At 54.5% G+C, this 17,927-nt stretch overlaps 3 protein-coding genes across 4 annotated transcripts in view; all 3 read left to right on the top strand.

Moving 5' to 3' along the window:
- The window catches only part of LOC118832326 (solute carrier family 22 member 14-like), a 43,740-nt gene extending 34,558 nt beyond the window's left edge, over positions 1 to 9,182 (top strand). Inside the window, 5 exon segments of the mRNA XM_036739684.1 lie at positions 79 to 161; positions 3,039 to 3,094; positions 6,175 to 6,281; positions 8,840 to 8,946; positions 9,093 to 9,182. Of these exon segments, the coding sequence (XP_036595579.1) occupies positions 79 to 161; positions 3,039 to 3,094; positions 6,175 to 6,281; positions 8,840 to 8,946; positions 9,093 to 9,182 (443 nt within the window).
- Positions 6,208 to 17,674, top strand: LOC118831947 (xin actin-binding repeat-containing protein 1-like). 2 transcript variants are annotated; one of them, XM_036739430.1, is made up of 4 exons: positions 6,208 to 6,399; positions 10,076 to 10,114; positions 10,449 to 14,667; positions 15,080 to 17,674. In XM_036739430.1, exons 3-4 carry the CDS (start codon positions 10,450 to 10,452, stop codon positions 15,086 to 15,088), a joined length of 4,227 nt encoding a protein of 1,408 aa, XP_036595325.1. In that variant the 5' UTR covers positions 6,208 to 6,399; positions 10,076 to 10,114; position 10,449; the 3' UTR covers positions 15,089 to 17,674. The 2 variants fall into 2 exon arrangements, with proteins under 2 accessions (XP_036595325.1, XP_036595326.1); XM_036739431.1 differs by lacking the exon at positions 6,208 to 6,399 and adding an exon at positions 7,797 to 7,894.
- Positions 14,674 to 17,674, top strand: LOC118831948 (xin actin-binding repeat-containing protein 1-like). Its single transcript, XM_036739432.1, has one exon. It carries the CDS (start codon positions 14,764 to 14,766, stop codon positions 16,858 to 16,860), a length of 2,097 nt encoding a protein of 698 aa, XP_036595327.1. The 5' UTR covers positions 14,674 to 14,763; the 3' UTR covers positions 16,861 to 17,674.
- Positions 17,675 to 17,927: the final 253 nt, after the last annotated feature.

The following is a 17,927-nucleotide window of genomic DNA, read 5'->3' as shown; positions in this document are numbered from 1 at the left end:
ACATCAGGATGGATACTTTCCTAGGATGGGTATAAAGGAGTCCATTGTCTCCAATTCTGTCTGCCTCCATCCTCTTAGGGAGTCATCGGGACCAAGTGGAGCCCAAAGGCTTGGGTTTGAATCCCACTTCTGATGCTCACTCGCTGCTTGACCTCTGGCTGGTAACTTTACCTTCTGGGGCCTCAGATTCCTCATCTCTTAAGATGAAGAGTTGGGGCCAAATGATTTCTGAGGTTCCTGCTAGCTCAAAATAAGAGCTAGCATTTATATCAAGCTTTTCAAATATTCTCCATTTGGTCCTCGAAGCAATGCCAGGGACAGAGACAGGACCAAGCTAATCCTCCCCTCGCCGACAGTCCTTCAAATCCCAAACTGGAAGTCCAGTAGACATCTTAAACTCAATATGTCCAAAACAAAACTCATGATCTTTCCCCCAACCCCACCACCTTCTCTACTACCATAGAGGGCAATGCTAGCCTCCCAATAGCCCAGGCCCACAAGCTAGGCCTCACCCTGGACTCCTCACTACCCCTTACCCCGCACAATCCAAACTATTGCCAAGGCCTGTTGATGTTATCTTTGCAACATCTCTCCCATATGCCCCTTCTCTCTTCCGAGGGGAGAAGAGAGGAGGGCCAGGGAGGGGAATTAAGGAGATTCCTCTTCTGAAGGGGTCATAAGAGGGAGATGAGTCATCAAAGGAGATGATAGAGAGTCATCACAGAAAGAATATCAAGGAGAGAGGATCAATTCAGACAGATTCTAAAGCACTTTTCTAGCAGGCTACATGCCAGGGACTGTTAGGTACCCAGGGAGACAAAGACAAAAAGGAAAAGTGAGTAGAATGCCCCTCCCTCCACTCACTCATGACTGCCCTTCTCTGTGGTGAATCCTGCTAGGATGTCTGCCTCCCCCTCTTTGTCTTCTGAAGGTTCAACATAAGCAATACCTTCGACCTGTCTTTGTGGTGTGAGATACCGCAGAGAGATCACAGGGCATGAGGAATGAGAGGAAGGCCCAGGATCTGTCAGTTAAAGAGACCTTGGAGGGAGCAGCAACAGGTGTGGATGCCCGATTAAGGGGAGGGCTTGAGGAGTCAGCAGGTGGTGGGGAGGAGGCAGCTGGAAGTACTTCGGATAGGTTACTCTTTTGAGAAGTTTAGCAGCGAAGGGAAAGAGAAACTGAGTATGACAGCCCAGCTGCCTACAAGGCAGGGCCGATGCAAGGTCGTTTTAGGAGAGCAGAGACCTGGGTCTGTTTGTAAACAGAGAGGGAAGGAACGAAGAGTAGAAGCTATTGAAGATAAGAAAGAGAAAGAAACGGCGAGTGGATGAATGAAAGCATTTATTAAGTATGTACTATGTAGTAAACACTGGGGATAAAAGCAAAAAAAAAAAAGTGAGACAGTCGCTCCTCTCAAGGTTCTTGCCCTCTGCTAGAGTCTGACAAAGGCGTAAATGTAACGCATCCAGGGCGGTGTCACGGCCGTTGGTAAAACCACATCTGGTTTGGTGTTTTTTTTCATTGAGCCCTTTGACAGAATTGAGAGCTTGGCCGGTAACAACTTTTCCTCTAGAAAGGAGAAGATAAGAGCAGAGTTTCCTTTATTAAAGGATTATATAGGCCTTCAGATCGAGGCCATTTTTTCAGGAAGCCAAATCCCTGAGGAGCCGGGGGCTAGCTTTGGCCAGGGGGAGGGACACCTCGTGCTTTGAGACTGGAGGGAAGGAGGAGAGAAGGAAGGAAGACAAAGAAAGGTCTGGAGGTCTAAAGGAAGGGAGAGACAAGGCACTCAGTAGGGCTGGTTTGGTGCCATCATCGGCACCCACAGATTCAATTATCATCTTGATTCTCAGACTGATTTAGCCAGGCCCGACCTCTCCCGACTTCCGGTCTCCAATCTCCAACTGTCTATTGGGCATCTCAGTTGGGATGTCCTATAGACATCTCAAACTCAGCAGGTCCAAAACTGAACTTAGACTCTTTTCCTATAAACCCTCCCCCTCTTCCAAACTTCCTTAGAAGTTTGGGGGGAAGGGAGGGGAGGGGAAGAGATTCTTTTGCTCCTCTCCAAAACTAGCATCTTCCTTACTTTGGAAACTAAATTAGTCTGGGATTACCCAGGGCCCCGTATTGTCCCAGGTTCTATCTCGAGAGGGGCCAGATTCTGATAAACATCTGCCTGCCCAGGCCCCACACTGCTTCCTCAAATCCTCACCCAAGACCAATGGAAGGATACATCCAGTTATCCATGGGAGTTCATTGATGTTCTTATCAAGAGGCTCCCCATGCCTGGGGGAACGTGGGCTTCTTCCTTTCCCAGATCCTAGGAGTTTCTCCTTCTTCCTCACCTGGCCCATCTCGTCCTCATCCCAGGCTCAATGGGAATAGTGATAATCATATTTTGCCATGCGTTTTACATACGTTATCTGACTCAATCTTCACAATAACCATGTGATGTGAGTGCTAATATCATCTCCATTTTGCCAGGGAGGAAAACCAGGTTTAGAGAAGTTATGCAATTTGCCCGGGGTCACACAGTAAATACATGAGATGATCCTTGAGCCCAAATCTTTCTGGCTCCAAATCCAGGGTTCTGGCCACTCTGACCTGCTGGGTCCCCTCTTTCCAGGGTCAGTCCCCTGGGTCGCTGTCCCCACACACTGTCTCCCTGCCCCGCCCTCAAAGATATGCTAGGCCAAGAGTTCTTGTTTCCACCTACAAGAGTCGGGATCTACTTGAAGAAAGTGACTAGCCCCCCAGCAATAACCAAGTATGGACGTCCACCTTGAACATCTGCCTGGCTCTCCGCTTCATTTCCTGTCTTGAATCTGCCATTTTTGAGGCAGGGTCAGATGGGGGAAAGGATGTTGATCTGGGGGGCAGAAGCCCTAGGCTCTGTCTACATCTTGTTCTGGTTTTCATTTTATCCTCAAATGCCTGGGTGGGTTAGCTTAGTGGTTAGAGAAGGCATGGATGAAGCCGAAAGCTCTATCTCCCATGCATGATGCCTAAATCTCCTTGTCTACTTGCTACAGACCAAAAAGTCTCTGTTCCTTAGCCCCAGACTAACCTTCAACCCAGATTATGTCTGGTCAGTAGGAACAAATCACAGGGGAGACCAGCAGAAAGATAGGGCTGCTCCATGGTGGCCCTGTAGGGGGAGAAGTTTTTGTGAATTTTTGGAGAGAATTGGGTCTGGGGTGAATTCTCCTGTTCTATAGATGATAAGGAAAAGGATTTTTAAAAAATTCTTTAGATAGAGGATATGCAGCTGTCTAGTAAGCTTTTTGCTTTACACAGGAATACGGCCAAACCGTTCCCCCAAATTTGCATCACTCCCCACCCCACATTCCGGAGACTTCCTGATTGGCAGAGAGTGAACCTGGGATTGTAGAATAAGCCAACAGACTTTCTCCATTATGGTGTGGGGGCGGGGCAGAGACAAGTGCATAATCAGCTTTAGGAGCATTCTTGTGTGGAAGCGCAAGTCTGAGGAAGTTGGGGAGAGGAACCAGACACTTGGCCTTGTACTTCAGGACAAGAGAGAGTTTCTTTAACAGATCTGTGATTTTATGAATATTGAGGGTTTCCCAGGGTGGAAATGCCGCTCTGGCTGTACTTTATAATCTTAAGGAGTTGCCTGGGTCAAAGGACCCTCAGTTTAGGCTAGATGTGACCTTCCTTGATTTACTGGTAAGGTTAAGTGACTTGCCCAACAGGCATCGAAAATAAGACTTGAACCCAGATCTTCTTGAGTCTGAGAGTGAACCTTTCCCCAGGATGTCATGATGCCAAGAAAGAATGAAATCATAGATTTGGAGCTGGAGAACTCTGAAGTTATCTGATCCCACCCTAGTTTTATAGATGAACAAACTCAGGCCCAGATCGATAGGGTGACAGCCAGCATCATACAGGGAGAAGTAACAGAGCTGAGTTTTGAACCCGGGTCCTGACTCAAAATCCAGTCCTCTTTTCCACCGCCCTTCTATGAATCATGATCGTCCCCCTCCCCAGCAGCCTCCCCATCTTACCCCACCTTCTCTGGCCTTCCTCAGCTCACTTGGTTACGCCCCTTTCCTGTGTGAACAAACTCCCCAAAACTGGCCTGGGGAGCTCAGCAGATCAGCACAAGAAAATCAATGGATCAGAGCCAGGCAGGAAACATTCAGCAACTATGCTGGATGGCTAATGAGGGATTATGGAGCACCAAGGATTTCCCACTGCAGAGTCCAGTCAGGGCTTAGAAGCAGGGGGCAGATGACCCAGGCCCAGGTCCTGACTCTGCCCTCTTCTCCCTCACTGTGTGACCTTGGCAAATCAGGCTGAGTCTGGACCTCATGGAACAACAACATTAGGGCCAGCCACCTCTAATCTGACTACAATGTTTATTAATAGCAGACAAACCCCAGGGCACATGGGCCTGAGCACAGGAGGATTCAAGGAGCGCCGTGCTCAGTGCCATGCTTGATGCCATCCCTACTCTTGTTTGGGTTCTAGGGAATAGACCCAAAATCCAGGCTCTGTCCAGGAGAGCAGATGGATCAGGAGAATGTGAGAGGGGTGGGCTGGGGGCAGGGGTAGAAAAAGGGGACTGGAGCCTCCATTCACCCATTCACTGAGAACAAAGGATATAATGGGGTGGAATACTACTGGCCCTCATAGTACTTGGCATAAGGAAGCGCCTAAAAAATGCTGGTGAACTAATTGCTGCTTAATAGCTGTCTGGCCTTGGGAAAGTTATTTCCCTTCTCTGGGCCTCGGTTTCTTGAACTGTCAGTCCCCAATTAGCATATCATGGCTAACATGGGCTGTGCCATCAATCCATCAGCCAAACAGCTGGCCGAGTCTCTAGCCGCAGTCCCAGCCACCCACTCCACGCCACTCTAGAGGCTTCCCTAGTCTCCAAAGACACACACACAGAATGATACCAGGTAGAACTCTCAAGGTGTAGGCTGTGCAGGCAGATGCACATGGGAGAAAGTCACAAAATTCCAGTAGCTCAGAGTTGGCAGAGATGTGAGAAGTAACATAGGATGGTGGCTAGGAAACTGCACTGGAATCTTGAGGACCTGCATTCCAGTCCTGCCTCTGGGACCTTGAGGAGGCTCCTCTCTCTCTCCGGCCTCAATTTCCTCATTTGTGAAATGAGGAAGTTGGACTCTTCCTCTGAGAACTCCTCGGTGCTTCTGAGGGCCCTCATGGCCAGGATCCTAGGATCCTGCTACAACATACCCAAGGAGTGAGACCCCAGCTTCTGCTCAAATACTCCTCTAAAGAGACAACCTACCAACATAACCCGATTCACTTTGGGGAGGCTTTAAATGTTAGGGAACTTTTCCTGACATTGACCTTAAATGGGTTCTTTGAAGCTTGACCTTGTTCTGCCCCCTGGGGCCAAGCAGAACCAAGTTAACCCCTCCTCCACACAACCATGTTTCACACCCATGAAGACAGTTCATAATCCCCTGAGTTTTCTCCAGGCTCCACCTCGAGGCTCCTCGTCATCTCCAATGCCCTCCTGTGGACATTCTCCAGTTAGTCACTGTCCTTCCCAATGCCCACAGCTGACCCCATTCCTCCAGAGGTGGGTGGACCAGGGCAGTAGAAGAAATGTCTCTCTTCAGGCAGCCTGAGAGGGCATTGACCAAAGGAGAAAGCAGACCCTGGGCTGGAGGGGCCCTGGAAGGCTTTGCATACCTCCTCCCTCTCCCACAACCCACCATCCTCATTTTCTCAATGACACCGCACACATAGCGAACATTAAATACGTTTTTCAGATTGTTGTTGGACAGCAGAAATTTGGGCTGGGCCCTGAAGGGCTGCTAGGATTTGTCCCAGGGAGGGGTGGAGATGGGTCATACTGGGCAAAGGAGGCCCCTTCTTATTCATCCCCCTCAAATAGTCTGGGACACTCCTGGTATCTGACTGGGTCCCTTTTTCTGGACCTGAGTCACCATTGGATTGGGTGATCCCCACAGGCGGGGTCAGTGACCAGGCTGAGAGAGTGACAAGGCTTTCTATGAATGAGGCCCTCTCCCTGTCCCCTCTTCCCCCACCCCCGGTGCTTGGGCCCCCAGCCCAGCTCAGAGACCCGTGATTGATTCAGACGGATGGAATAGCAACTTCCACAATCCCTAAAAATAACCCGCCAGCTTCATGCTCCCAACTTAGCCTGGCTCTACCAGATAAAAGCAGCTGTTGGGAGCCCCAGACCATACAGACCCAGGAGCTGGACGCAGAGTGGGACACAGAGGGGGACGCAGGAAGCAAGACGACAAGTGAGAGAGGAAGGAGGAAAGATCTGTCAGAGCCGGCTTCCCCAAGGACCCAGTGACTCCTCCCGAGCCCAGCATCTCTCCAGAAACCCCTGCCCTAGGGGCTGCCAGGGCCCGCCATGTAAGTGACCATGTTTTCATCTCCTTGGGCGAACCTGGCCAATGTCTCTTCATCTGCCAGTGGTGGCAGTTGTGGCCCTGCGTGGCCGGGCCTCAGGTTGAGTGCAAGCCGGGGTGGTGATGGGGAAAAGGGACAGGAAGTTCAGGAGGTCTGTCAGGTCTTGCCTTGAAGGGTCCATTGTCCCCAAGACTCTGAGACTAGCGTCCAAAGAGCTGCGAGCCGGAGGCCAGGATCTGACAGCTGGGGGTGGGAGGAGCAGGCTAGTCTTGCCCCACTCTGAGACTTCAGGGTTTGGAGGTGAGGGCCCCAGGGGGTTAAAGCCAGCCTGACTTCCCTGGGGGACTTGGGATCAGGAGATTCAGCTGATAAATTCCCGTTCCTCTGGCTCCCATCAAGTAAGGACTTAGAGAAAGTAACTTGTCTCCATTATCTGTCCTATAAATGAAGAAAGAAGAGGCCTGGAGGCCTCCCAAATAGCTAAACACCCCAAATCCCATCTTGGCAGAGTGGGCCCCATTCGGCTTAGGAGAAGTCACAGATATAAAGGAGGAATCCTGCAACCCATGGGGCCTGAGGAGCTATGTGCAAATCCGAAGTCCATAAATTGAGCTTAGGGAAGCATCCTGAGAGATATTATTTAAAGTGGCTAATCCTCAGAGCCCATAAAGAGGTTTTGGCTGTAGCTCTAGGGGTGAAGCTAAAGCAGAGAGGAGAGGGCCAGGCTTAAGAGCTGGGGAAGGAGGATGTCGGAGACCCAACTGGAGGAAGATAGATCCCATGTAATCCTTGATGGCTCCTGGAAAGAAAACTTCAGATGATGAATTAAAACAGCCCATTTCATGGAATCCTCCAGGAATGCTGTGCATTGGGTTAGCTGGGTCCCTTTCAGTGTTCTGGGGGCCTCATTCACAGCCTCTTCTCCCATAAATGCCCAGTGAGGAAAGGGAGGCTGTTGGTCCCTGGCTGGGCCCTGTCCCCTAGTCTCTAGACGATGGCATGGCTGTCCTCTGATCTGGGGAGTGTCAAGGTTAGCCTGGGAGGGCTTGTCTCTCTCCGTCCCTGGTCCTGCTGAGCTCAGCTGGGAGCTTGGGAAGAGCAGGCTTCGGGGCGCCCCAGGAGCTGCTGAGCCAGCATGGAGGTCACCCTCCCTGTCTAGGAAGCCCCAGAGGGGCCTGGCTGTCTGCCCCCTAAGGGTAAACCCCTTCACAGGCTCAGGCCCCTCCCCTGACACACATAGTTCCTCAGCTGTCCAGGGTGAGAAGTCTTTACATTTCTGGCGTCAAGAATAGATCCCTTGACATCCCCTACTCCACCCCAAAGGAGGCTGCATGGGGGAAGAGGAACTTCCTCAACTTTCCTTCCAGGTACCATCAGTCAGTTTTGGAGTCAGAGAACCTGGATTCAAATCCTGGTGTCACCACTTACTACCTGGAGGACTTTGGGCTAATTGCTCCCACTCTGGGTGCCTCATTTTACTCATCTTCAAAATAAGGAGGTCAGTGGCCCCCAAGGCCCCTTTTCTGCTCTGGACTTGGGGCTCCTGGGATCACTCAGATGGCAGATTCCCCCCCCTCCCCCTGACTCCCCACCCCTTGGCTCTCAGCCACTACAGTCTAGATTAAGCTCCCCTGGGCTGTTGTCAGTGCCCAGTGAGTGTGAAAGCTAACCGGGTGGGGGCACGTCCGGTGCCAGACTGGGCTAGTAAAGGCTTTGGTCAGGGATGGAAGCTCTGGGCAACAGGGAGTGAGTCACCAGATTGGACCAAGGCAGATGGAGAGGCAGATAGACATGCTGGGGTGGGGGGGAGGTGCCCAAGACCCCAGACCCAGAGCTTGAGTATGTGAGTGTCCCCTTGGGTGACTGGACACAGGGTCCATGGCCCTGAATTCCTTATCTATGTTGCTAATGAACCCCAGAAAGGTCAAGCGTTTAACCACCTGCCTAGTTCCTCAATTTCCCTAGAATGACAGTAATCGGGTGACTCGGTGACCCAGTAAGGATATTTACCTGGGGGCATGGCAAGGGGGCCTCACCATCCCTTGTCTGACGTCCCACCTGTCCGGAAGTCTGCATATTGTTTGGGGCCTGGAGGCCTCTGAAAAGGGAGGCGAAGGAAGGCCTCAAAGCCAGGACTGAGCACTGCCCTAATTCCGAGGGAAGTTTGCTCCAAGATGGCTCCTGTAGGGCTCATGATCATGGAGGAACCCGATGCCAGTCTGATGTAACCAGGCAACAAGTGAGAGGCCAAGGGAAACGATCTGTGCCTCTCATATGACTCTGGGGTCTTGGGAGTGTTTCCTGAACAAGAAAAGAGGAGACTCGAAACTAAGGTCAGAGTGCAGAAAATAGAGCGCAACGGTTGGGGCTGTGCCCTAGGGTGTCAAAATTCCAAGACCAATGAAAGAAGGAAGATGCCCTGTCTTGCTTCCTCTCCCCGTAGCGGCTGTCTCAGCGGCAGCCTCACAGAAAACTGGGGGCGCTGTCTCGCCCCCCCACCATCGGGCCCTGTCCCAAGGTCCAAAGCCTCTCCCGGATGCCTTCCTCCCTGTATCTGAATTTGTCTTAGAAAGCCATTTCCAGGAGTCATACAGGCCATTTGCCCCAAGAATTGTTGGCTACAGCTCTTTAACTGAGTGGGAGCTGCCCTGATCCCTGCCCCCAGCTCTGTTCTCATGCCTCCCCACTCCCCTTAGCCCCATGGTAGGGGAATGGATGCCAGCCTAGCACCCCGAGATCAGCAGTGCTTCCAGACCAGAGATGAGAGGAGCCAGCTGAGCCCCTGAGGCATCAGGGGGTAGGGGTGGGGGAGACAGGTGGGAGGGGGAGGAATCCACTTTGCCCCTTGTGCTCCATGCCACTGTCTGCCTGGCTATTTGCCCCTATCTCTGCCTAGGACAGCTTACAAGGTGGGATAGTTGGGTCTGTTTGGGGGTATGCGAGAAGGAATCACCCTCATCACTGAAAAGGGGGCTGTTCTGGGCCCCTGCAGGGATCAGGGACCCTCTGTCTGATTGAGGTGGCAGGACCCAGCATTCCTCCCCCAAGCGCCAGGGTGCGATGTGAGCCTGGCAGCCGGGCTCTTCAGGCTATATTTAGTGTCCAAGGAAAGGTCTGTGTGCATGGGGTGGGGGGAAGGTAACATGCCTCTCATTCTTTCCCAGGAAGCTCTGGCCCCTGTTTTTACACTTGTCACCCAGAGTAGGGATAGGGCGGGGCAGGGCAGGGGCAGGGGGCAGGGGGAGAGATTTCCAGGGTAGATGGTCGGGTCAGTCTTTTTGGAAATACTAAGGAGGCTTTACAGGAATGATTGTCATGCCATCTGTGATGAGAAGCATGTGCAGAATCTCATTATCCACAGAGAATCCTCAGGAGAGTATATTTAGGACTGGAAGCAACTTTACAGCCGTGTCATTCCACCCCCTTATTTTAGCGGTGAGGAATGAGACCGGTGGGGTGAAATAACTGAGATCATAGAGCAACCGGAAGAAATCTCCAAAGCTCTCACAGATATAGAAGAGGAGAATGAGGGTCAGGGAGGTGCCCTGAGATCACACAGTTGGAGGGAAGATGAAAAGGTTGAAAGGGAGTCCTTGAGGGGAAGAGGAGGGAAAGTGAAAAGAACACAAGGCTCGACAGTTATCCCTGCTCATACATATACTCACTTTTCTTTCAACAGCATCTGAGAAGGAACCCCCACGACTCCAGAGCCAACAAGGTAGGATTTCCTGACTGTGTGTAGTGTGTGTGCTGGGGCCCGACAGCCCCTTTGCGGAAGCCAGGGGACTCCAAGTAGAGGGTCCATGGCTGGGCTAAAGAGCTGGACCTGACCAAGCAAGGAGGAGGAGAAGCCTTCAGTTTGGTGGGCCCAACCACCACGAGATAGAAACCTATCCTAGACACAGTTGGTGGGGCCAGGCTTGGGATTGGGCATTGTGTCTCTTAACCCGCATCCCCAGCATGGCAGTCTTACCCGTGTGCTGTGTCCTCACTAACTTGCCTGCCGCACCTCAGCCCATGCCCTCACCTATCTCCCCTTATCTCCCCACAAGGATGGCTGAGGGCAAGGTCCAGGAAGCCCCTGCAATGACCTTCCCAAAGACTGGGGAAGACACACTGGCATTGCCACCGCCCCCTGCCCAGGATGAGTTGCCCCTTCCCCCACCCAAGGAGGCCTTCTCCAAGTTCTACCAGCAGCGACAGGCCAATGAGCTCAGGAGGCTCTATCGCCACATCCACCCTGAGCTCCGCAAGAATCTGGAGGAAGCCGTGGTCAAGGACTTAGCTGAAGTCCTGGAGGCCGAAGAGCCCACAGAAGGTGATGTCCAATCCATGCGCTGGATCTTTGAGAACTGGAGTCTGGACGCCATTGGTGACCACCCGCCTCCTCAGAGGCTGACAGATAGTGAGGCGGTACCTGCAGGGGATGTGCGGGCCACATCTAAAAAGTTCGAGGATGGGTCCTTTAGCACCACAGACCAGGCACCAGCCAAACCAAGGCCAATCCGCGGGGATGTTCAGACAGTGCGGTGGCTGTTTGAGACCCAACCGATGGACACACTGACTAGTCAGTCAGATATTCAGAAAGCTGTGCTCCGAGAGCCCCCACCCAGTGGAGACGTCCAGGGCACCAGGACCCTCTTTGAAACAAGGCCACTGGACAGCCTGGGCTGCCAAGCCTCTGCCCAGGAGCAAAGTCCCCTGCAGCTGCGCTCAGAGATCCAAGAGCTAAAAGGGGATGTAAAGAAGACAGTGAAACTCTTCCAGACTGAGCCCCTCTGTGCTATTCAGGATGCTGAGGGTGGCATCCACGAGGTCAAGGCCGCATGCCGGGAGGAGATCCAGAGCACAGCAGTGAGGACGGCCCGGTGGCTGTTTGAGACCCAGCCGCTGGATGCCATCAATCGGGACCCAAGCCAAGTCCGAGTGATCAGGGGGATCTCCCTGGAGGAGGCAGCCCGGCCTGACATCAGCAATACCCGCTGGCTCTTTGAGACCCAGCCACTTGATGCTATCCGAGAAGTTACGATTGATGAGAAGGACTTTCAGCCTTCCCCAGACCTCATCCCCCCTGGCCCAGATGTCCAACAACAGCGAATGCTGTTTGAGACCCGGGCCTTGGACACACTGAAAGGTGAGGAGGCACCTGAAGATGTCACAGCCAAGGAGGAGGTGATCGGAGGGGATGTGCGTTCTACCCTGTGGCTCTTCGAGACGCAGGCGCTGGGTACTCCCAGCAGTGAGGTCCAAGTAGGGCACCTGCAGCAGATCAGGCAGCGAGAGATTGAGAAGGGAGACTCAGAGAATGCTGGCTTCAAGCTGGAGAAATGCCCTGGCAATGGAGCCTCCAAAGTGACACTCAGCCAGTTTCCTGCTGGAGATAAGGAGGGAAAGGGAGATGTGAAGGCTTTCAAAAAGCTGTTTGAGACTCTTCCCCTGGATAGCATTGGGCAGGAGAAGTCCCCTGTTCCTGCAGATGAGAATAAGCTGAAGGGAGTGATGTCTGCTGGACAAGTGCAAGCCAGCCAGGCCTTGTTCGAAAAGTGGCCACTGTACGCCCTTCAGGATGGCCAAGGTGGCCTCCATGCTCTGACTTCAGTCAGCAGAGAGCAGGTGGTTGGTGGGGACGTTCAGGGCTCCAGGTGGATGTTTGAGACACAGCCCCTGGACCGGCTGGGCCAGGATCCAGAGAAGGTGGATGTCATCCGCGGCATCACACGTCAGGAAGTCATGGCCGGGGATGTCAGCAGTGCACGTTGGCTTTTTGAGACTCAGCCCCTGGAGGTCATCCACCAGCAGAAGAAGGAGAAAGAGGGAAAAGAGGAGGTGCCCCCATCAGAGGTGCCCCCAAAGTGTAATGTGCAGACCATCCGCTGGCTTTTTGAGACACACCCCATCCACGCTTTGGCCCAGGAGTCAAGGCCAGAGGTCACAGGCACCAGTCCTCAGGCTGATGTCCGGTCATACACATGGATGTTTGAGACCCAGCCCCGAGAGGGGCCAGAGGGCCCTGGGGAGCAGCACCTCCAGGTCAGACAGGCCTCCTCCCAGACCAAAGACCAAAAGATGGAAGCTCACGTCTTTGAAACAGAGCCCCTGCACTCCCCTCACGATCTCAGGGGAAAGGACCCTGTCCATTACTGCAGCCGGGTGGAGATTCCAGTAGGGCAGGTCTCACGAAGGAAGGAGGCCTTTGAGGCCCCAGTTGTGACCGAAGGCCAGAAAGAACAGCCAGGGTCTGTGGCTCCTGAGCCTGTAGTGGGAGGCTCGGTCCGCAAATTCACGTGGCTCTTTGAGAACTGTCCAATGGATAGCTTAGAGAAGGTAGTGACTGGGGGCATCCAGGAGATGCCCCCAGAGAAGGACGTTGCTGCCACTGCCACATCAGGAAAGAGGTTTGTCTTCGAGACCTGCTCCCTGGGGGAATTCCCAGATGATGTTGATGAGAGTGAGCTGCAGAGAATTGAGAAGAAGGCCCTGGCTGGAGGTTCCAGCTCCTCCCAGACTCTCCGCTTTGAGAGCCAGCCTTTGTATGTGCTGCCAGACCGCCAGGGCCAGCTCCATGAAGTCACAGCAGTGAAGAAAGAAGAAGTACGGAAGGCAGACACCTGTGGCGCCCGCTGGATCTTTGAGACCAGGCCATTGACCCAAAGACTGGGAGATGGAGAAGAAATATTTGTCATCCGAGCTGTGACCCAGGAGGACATCTGTCAAGGAGAGCTCAAAGCCGCACGTTGGAAGTTTGAGACAGAGCCCCTGGAGCTGGCAGAGAGCATCAGGAAGGGCAAGCCTGGCCCCCAGATGGCCAAGGGAGAGCCCACAGGCAGGGCCCTACAGTACGTGCGGACAGTGAGCATGAGCGATGTGCAGCAAGGGAACGTCCGCACCTCCACCTGGCTCTTTGAGAACCGGCCCTTGGACTCCCTGAAGGGCAATGAGTTAGAAGGTAACGCAGAGGCTTCTGCCACCCCCGAGCCTGCTCTGGCTGTGCAGAGGCAGGACAGTCGCCGAGGGGATGTCAAACGCTGTACCTGGCTCTTTGAGACCCAGCCCCTGGACCGGCTCCAGGAGCCGGCACCCCAGGAGGAGGTGCCCAAGGAGAAGCTGCCTCGGGCGGATGTGAAGAGCACCACGTGGCTCTTTGAGAGCACCCCCCTGGACCAGCTCCATGACCCCATGCCCCAGGTGGAGCGACCCCGGGAGCAGGTGCCCCAGGCAGATGTGAAGGGCACCACTCGCCTGTTTGAGAGCAAGCCCCTGGATCACCTGAATGCCCAGCAGGATGGAGAGCCAGAGCAGAAGGAGACATCAGCAGGGGAGACCCTGACAATGCTACACAGCACCCCTGGGGTCCTGCAAAGGGGAGGCATCCTCATCGAAGCCCACACAGCCCGGACGGTCCGAATGGCCAAATACCAGCTGTCCAGCCCTGGCAAGGAGCAGCCTCAGGTGCAAAAGGAGGAGGTGGTCCTGGGTGAGCTTCCAAGAATTCTGCGACGAGTGATCCAAGGGCCAGACGTGGCCCCTCAGGGGCTTCTGGTGCAGGAAGATGAGACAGGCCTCATGAAGCTGGAGCCACTGACGCTCTCAGCCCTCACAGATAGCTGTGGACACAAGGTCTGGGACCTGCTGGCCTGGAGCCATATGGCTGGTGGAACCAGAAGGGGACTGGTGATCCAAGAGACTGAGCAGGGCCTGGTGAAGCTGCTTGTCTACTCATTCCGGCTCCGGCTGGGGTCCCAGGCAGCCAGTGGGATGGCAGAAAGGGGCAGCGTCCAGCTCTTAGCTAGCTGTATCGAGAAGGGGGACCTGGATTCCCTGAAGAGCTTGCAGTGGGAGCCACCAGCAGAGAACCATGGTCCAGCTGAGGGGACAGCCACCCCAAGCCAAACCCCGCTGACAGCGTCTTCAGTGAAGAAGGTCATCCATGTGGCCTTGCCAGAAGGTGGGATAGGGTGTCCGAAGAGCATGGGACCCACTTCCACCAATCTCCTGACCAAGGAGGCTTGGGTCTCCCCAGTGACCCCCGGAGACCTACAGGGAGCCCCATCTGTGACCCAAGGGGTGCCGGGCCCAGACCTCCAGGTGGCCATGCAGAATCTCCGTCAAGCCACAGCTGAGGCCCAGACCCTCCAACACCAAGTGCAAAGCAAACACAAGCCAAGGGATGCCAGCCCAGCACAGGAGCCTGCCCCACAGAGCAGTCCTGCCCCCAGGATCTCCAGGGTGGTGATGCCTGACATCCAAATGACCTCCATGGTCCGCAGCAAGGTCAGTGCTAGTCAGGAAGAGCCAAGTGAAGGGTCGCTCAGGGGGAGGGGGGCTATTCAGGATGGCATCTACACAGCTAAGCCTGTAAGGACCGTCATGCCCTGCACTGGAGCCCCGCCTGCTAAGGGGGAGCTGGAAGCCATGCCCCAGCCAGGGACTTTCCTGCCCAGGGCCCCCACCCCACCGAATGCCAGGAGCCTGGAAGTAGGCTCAGGACCAGGGAGGGAAGGGAGCAGGGGCTGTGTGCAGGCTGCTCTTGAGTCTCTGGGCAAGGCCAACATGAATGTATGCAAAGGTGATATCAGAGCAGCTCTGATCTACCAGGATGCAGCTCGCAGGGCCTCTGTACCCAGCCCGAGCCAAGCCGCTGGCCACTGCCAGCAGGCCCTTAATTACTCTCCTCCTCCCCCAGCTGCTGTAACTGGACCCGAGTTATCACCCTCCCCTGGCCCTGAAGACAACGCTCTTTCCTGTGCTCCAACCCCTCAGAAGCCCTATGTTCACCTCCTCAATCCTGTCTCTGGCCAGAGACACCCGGAGAGACCAGAGGTAGGGTCCTCCAAACAAGAGACTACAGTGATGGTCACCAGGAAGAAGCCCACTCTACCCCCCAAACCTGCACACCTTGGAGGTCCAGCCCAGATCCTTCCCCCCAAACAACCAGCCCTCCTCACCAGCCCAGTCATCACTGGAGCTCCAGGGGAGGTCCAGTCTCTGACCCCACCACGCCAAACAAGTGGACATCCAGATGGCCACCTCAGTGGAAGGCAGCCCCCCAGCCTGGTCACTTCTACCTCCAAGACCTCTGAGAAGGAGGCTGTGGTCAACAGTGTCCAGGCCATGGGTCCAAGAAGGTCCCCCTGCACCCCAGCTACACTCAAGGATGATCCTGCCCCATTGCAGGCGCCAAGAAGGCTTCCTAGGCAGGAGTCACACCCACAGCCCGAGGCCGATCAGCAGAAACTTCGGGAAGAGATCCCCCAGGGACACGTGCAGGGAGCCAAAGAGATCTTTGAAAACCTGAAAAAGCAGCAGGAACTCCAGGCCATCCTGAGCCGTGTGAAGGCCATCGAGGAGGATGCTGTGCGTGGGGTGGACGTGAAGGCCCTCCAGAGCCTCTTTGAGGCTGTTCCTGAGTGGGTGGGGAAAAGGCCCCAGACTCCAGACCCCAGGGAGGCCTGTCCTGGGCAGGTCTTGACTCCAGGCCCCAAGGGGGTATCCTCGGTGGAGCTGGCCTTTGGAGACCTGGCCCGGGCTAGTGCTGAAGTGGCCTGCCTGAAGGAGCAGACCCTGGCCCGGCTGCTGGACATCGAGAAAGCTATTCGTAAGGCCCTCAGCTCTGTGTCCAGCCTCAAGCCAGAGGCCGACATTGCGGCCCTCTCGGGCATCCTCCAAGAGTCACTAGGGGAAGAACCTTCAACCCCAGCTCCAAGGGAAAGCAGCATTGCCAAGGTCAGCATTCAGTCCAGTAGTAGGGTCAAATCACAGCAGACTGGGCCAGAGGGCAGGGAGCAAGCTGAGCTCAAGAGTCAGGCTGAGGCCAAGGCTCCAGAAAAGGCCCAGGACCTCCCTAAAGTGGAAAGTCAAGCCTTGGCAAAATCCCAGCCCAGAGGACTGTCTGAGAACCTGAGAACAGAGCTGGGCATCCCCAGAGTCCTGCCTTCCCGTGTGAATTCACCCTCCTCGCCATCCTTCATCACCATTGAGTCGGCAGCCAGGAAGCCAGCGGAGCCTCCCAGCCCTGGGGACAGCCCTGACATCTCCCACCTGTCCCAGGACATTGCCCACTCTTTGCCCCCAGAAGGCATCCCAGCCGATCGAGGTCACAGGGAGGCAAGGCAGGGCCTCAGCCAGTCTGAGCCAAGCCCTGGGGCCAGTCCCCTGTTCCCTAGGAGGCAGAAAAGCATCTTAGAGCTGCAGACAGGCCCACGGGGCTCCCAGTTATATGGAGCAACAAGGACGGTGACAGAGCAATACGAGGAAATGGACCCATTTGGGAACAAGATCATCACGTCGTCCACCACAGTCACAAAGCAGGCCGACAGCCCGGCCAGTAGGGGCCATGGTTATGAAGTGAGCACCTCCCCTCTGCTCCGCCGCTACCTGCAGAGCTCCTCCAGGGCCAATGGGACCCTGCATGAGGCTGGCATGGTATGCGTGACCTTTGGGAACTCCCGGCCCACCACCAACTGAAGCCTCCTCCATGCCTCCTCTCAAGAAAAGAGTTCTGCACCCCACTCTGCCCAAGGGGAGCACCCCAGGCCACTTGGGGGTGTCCAGCAGTCACCCCATGCCTTGCCCTCAGCTCCCACCTCCTGAGGGATTGAGGTTAATGTCCATGATGGGCAGAGGCCAAAGACCAAAGAGAAAAGTTCATTTTTGTCTGTTATTTGATATTCTGTCTTTCCTCTTCCTTCCATAGTTCTGTTTAACTCTGCTAGACAGGGGGAGAGGGAAGAGGTCAGGAAAGGCTCTCTATAGGGTGAGACGCTCCCTCTGGACAGTCCACTTTACACACACACACACACACACACACACACACACACATGCTGACATACATAAACCCAGGTATTCTTCCAGACACAACCCCATCAAGATGTCAATGCACACACGTTCCCATAAACTCACATAAATGTCCACGTAGTCCTATCACACACGCACCCTCCGAAGGGTACCCCCCAACATACCCACACCTAGATGTCCTTTGTATTTCCTTCACCTCCCTGCCCCGGAAGCCCCACTTAATTCCAAAGTCCCAGACTGTTCTCCTCCCCCCACCCCGGAAAAGGGGGTGAGAGGAGTGGTAGGGCCACCGAGGTTGGATCTCTCTGCTCTGGGGTCAGCTCTGCTTTGCCTGACTCTTCAGGCTTCAGGAGGCCTGAACACCCACCACCCTCTCCATCATCTCAGCCTTCCCCAAACCGAAATTCTCCAGATCCTCTCCCACCCCACTCTCCATGCTGTAATGCCCCTTTTCTTACTCTTTATAAACAAGTTTTGTATATCATCCACTGCCTGCTTTCTGTACTTGGGTATAATATTTTCCTTACATCTCTGTCCCCAGGGGGTGGGAATGGGAGGGAGCAGATTTTCATGTGTTTGGCTGTGGGTGGACTGGGAGGGAGCATCCGGAGCAGAGGTGGGGTCCCTGTGCCCAAACCATCACCACCACTGACACCACCATCTCCACTGTCTCTGAATCTGATCTGGAGGGCTCTCAGTGGCCACACAAGGCAACCCCCAGCTGGCCCAGAATCCCC

The sequence above is a fragment of the Trichosurus vulpecula genome, chromosome 9 (genome assembly GCF_011100635.1).
Source record: "Trichosurus vulpecula isolate mTriVul1 chromosome 9, mTriVul1.pri, whole genome shotgun sequence".
In the NCBI taxonomy this organism is placed as follows: Eukaryota; Metazoa; Chordata; class Mammalia; order Diprotodontia; family Phalangeridae; genus Trichosurus; species Trichosurus vulpecula.
The sequence above is the reverse complement of the archived record's forward strand: the minus strand, read 5'-3'. Positions and strand labels throughout refer to the sequence as shown.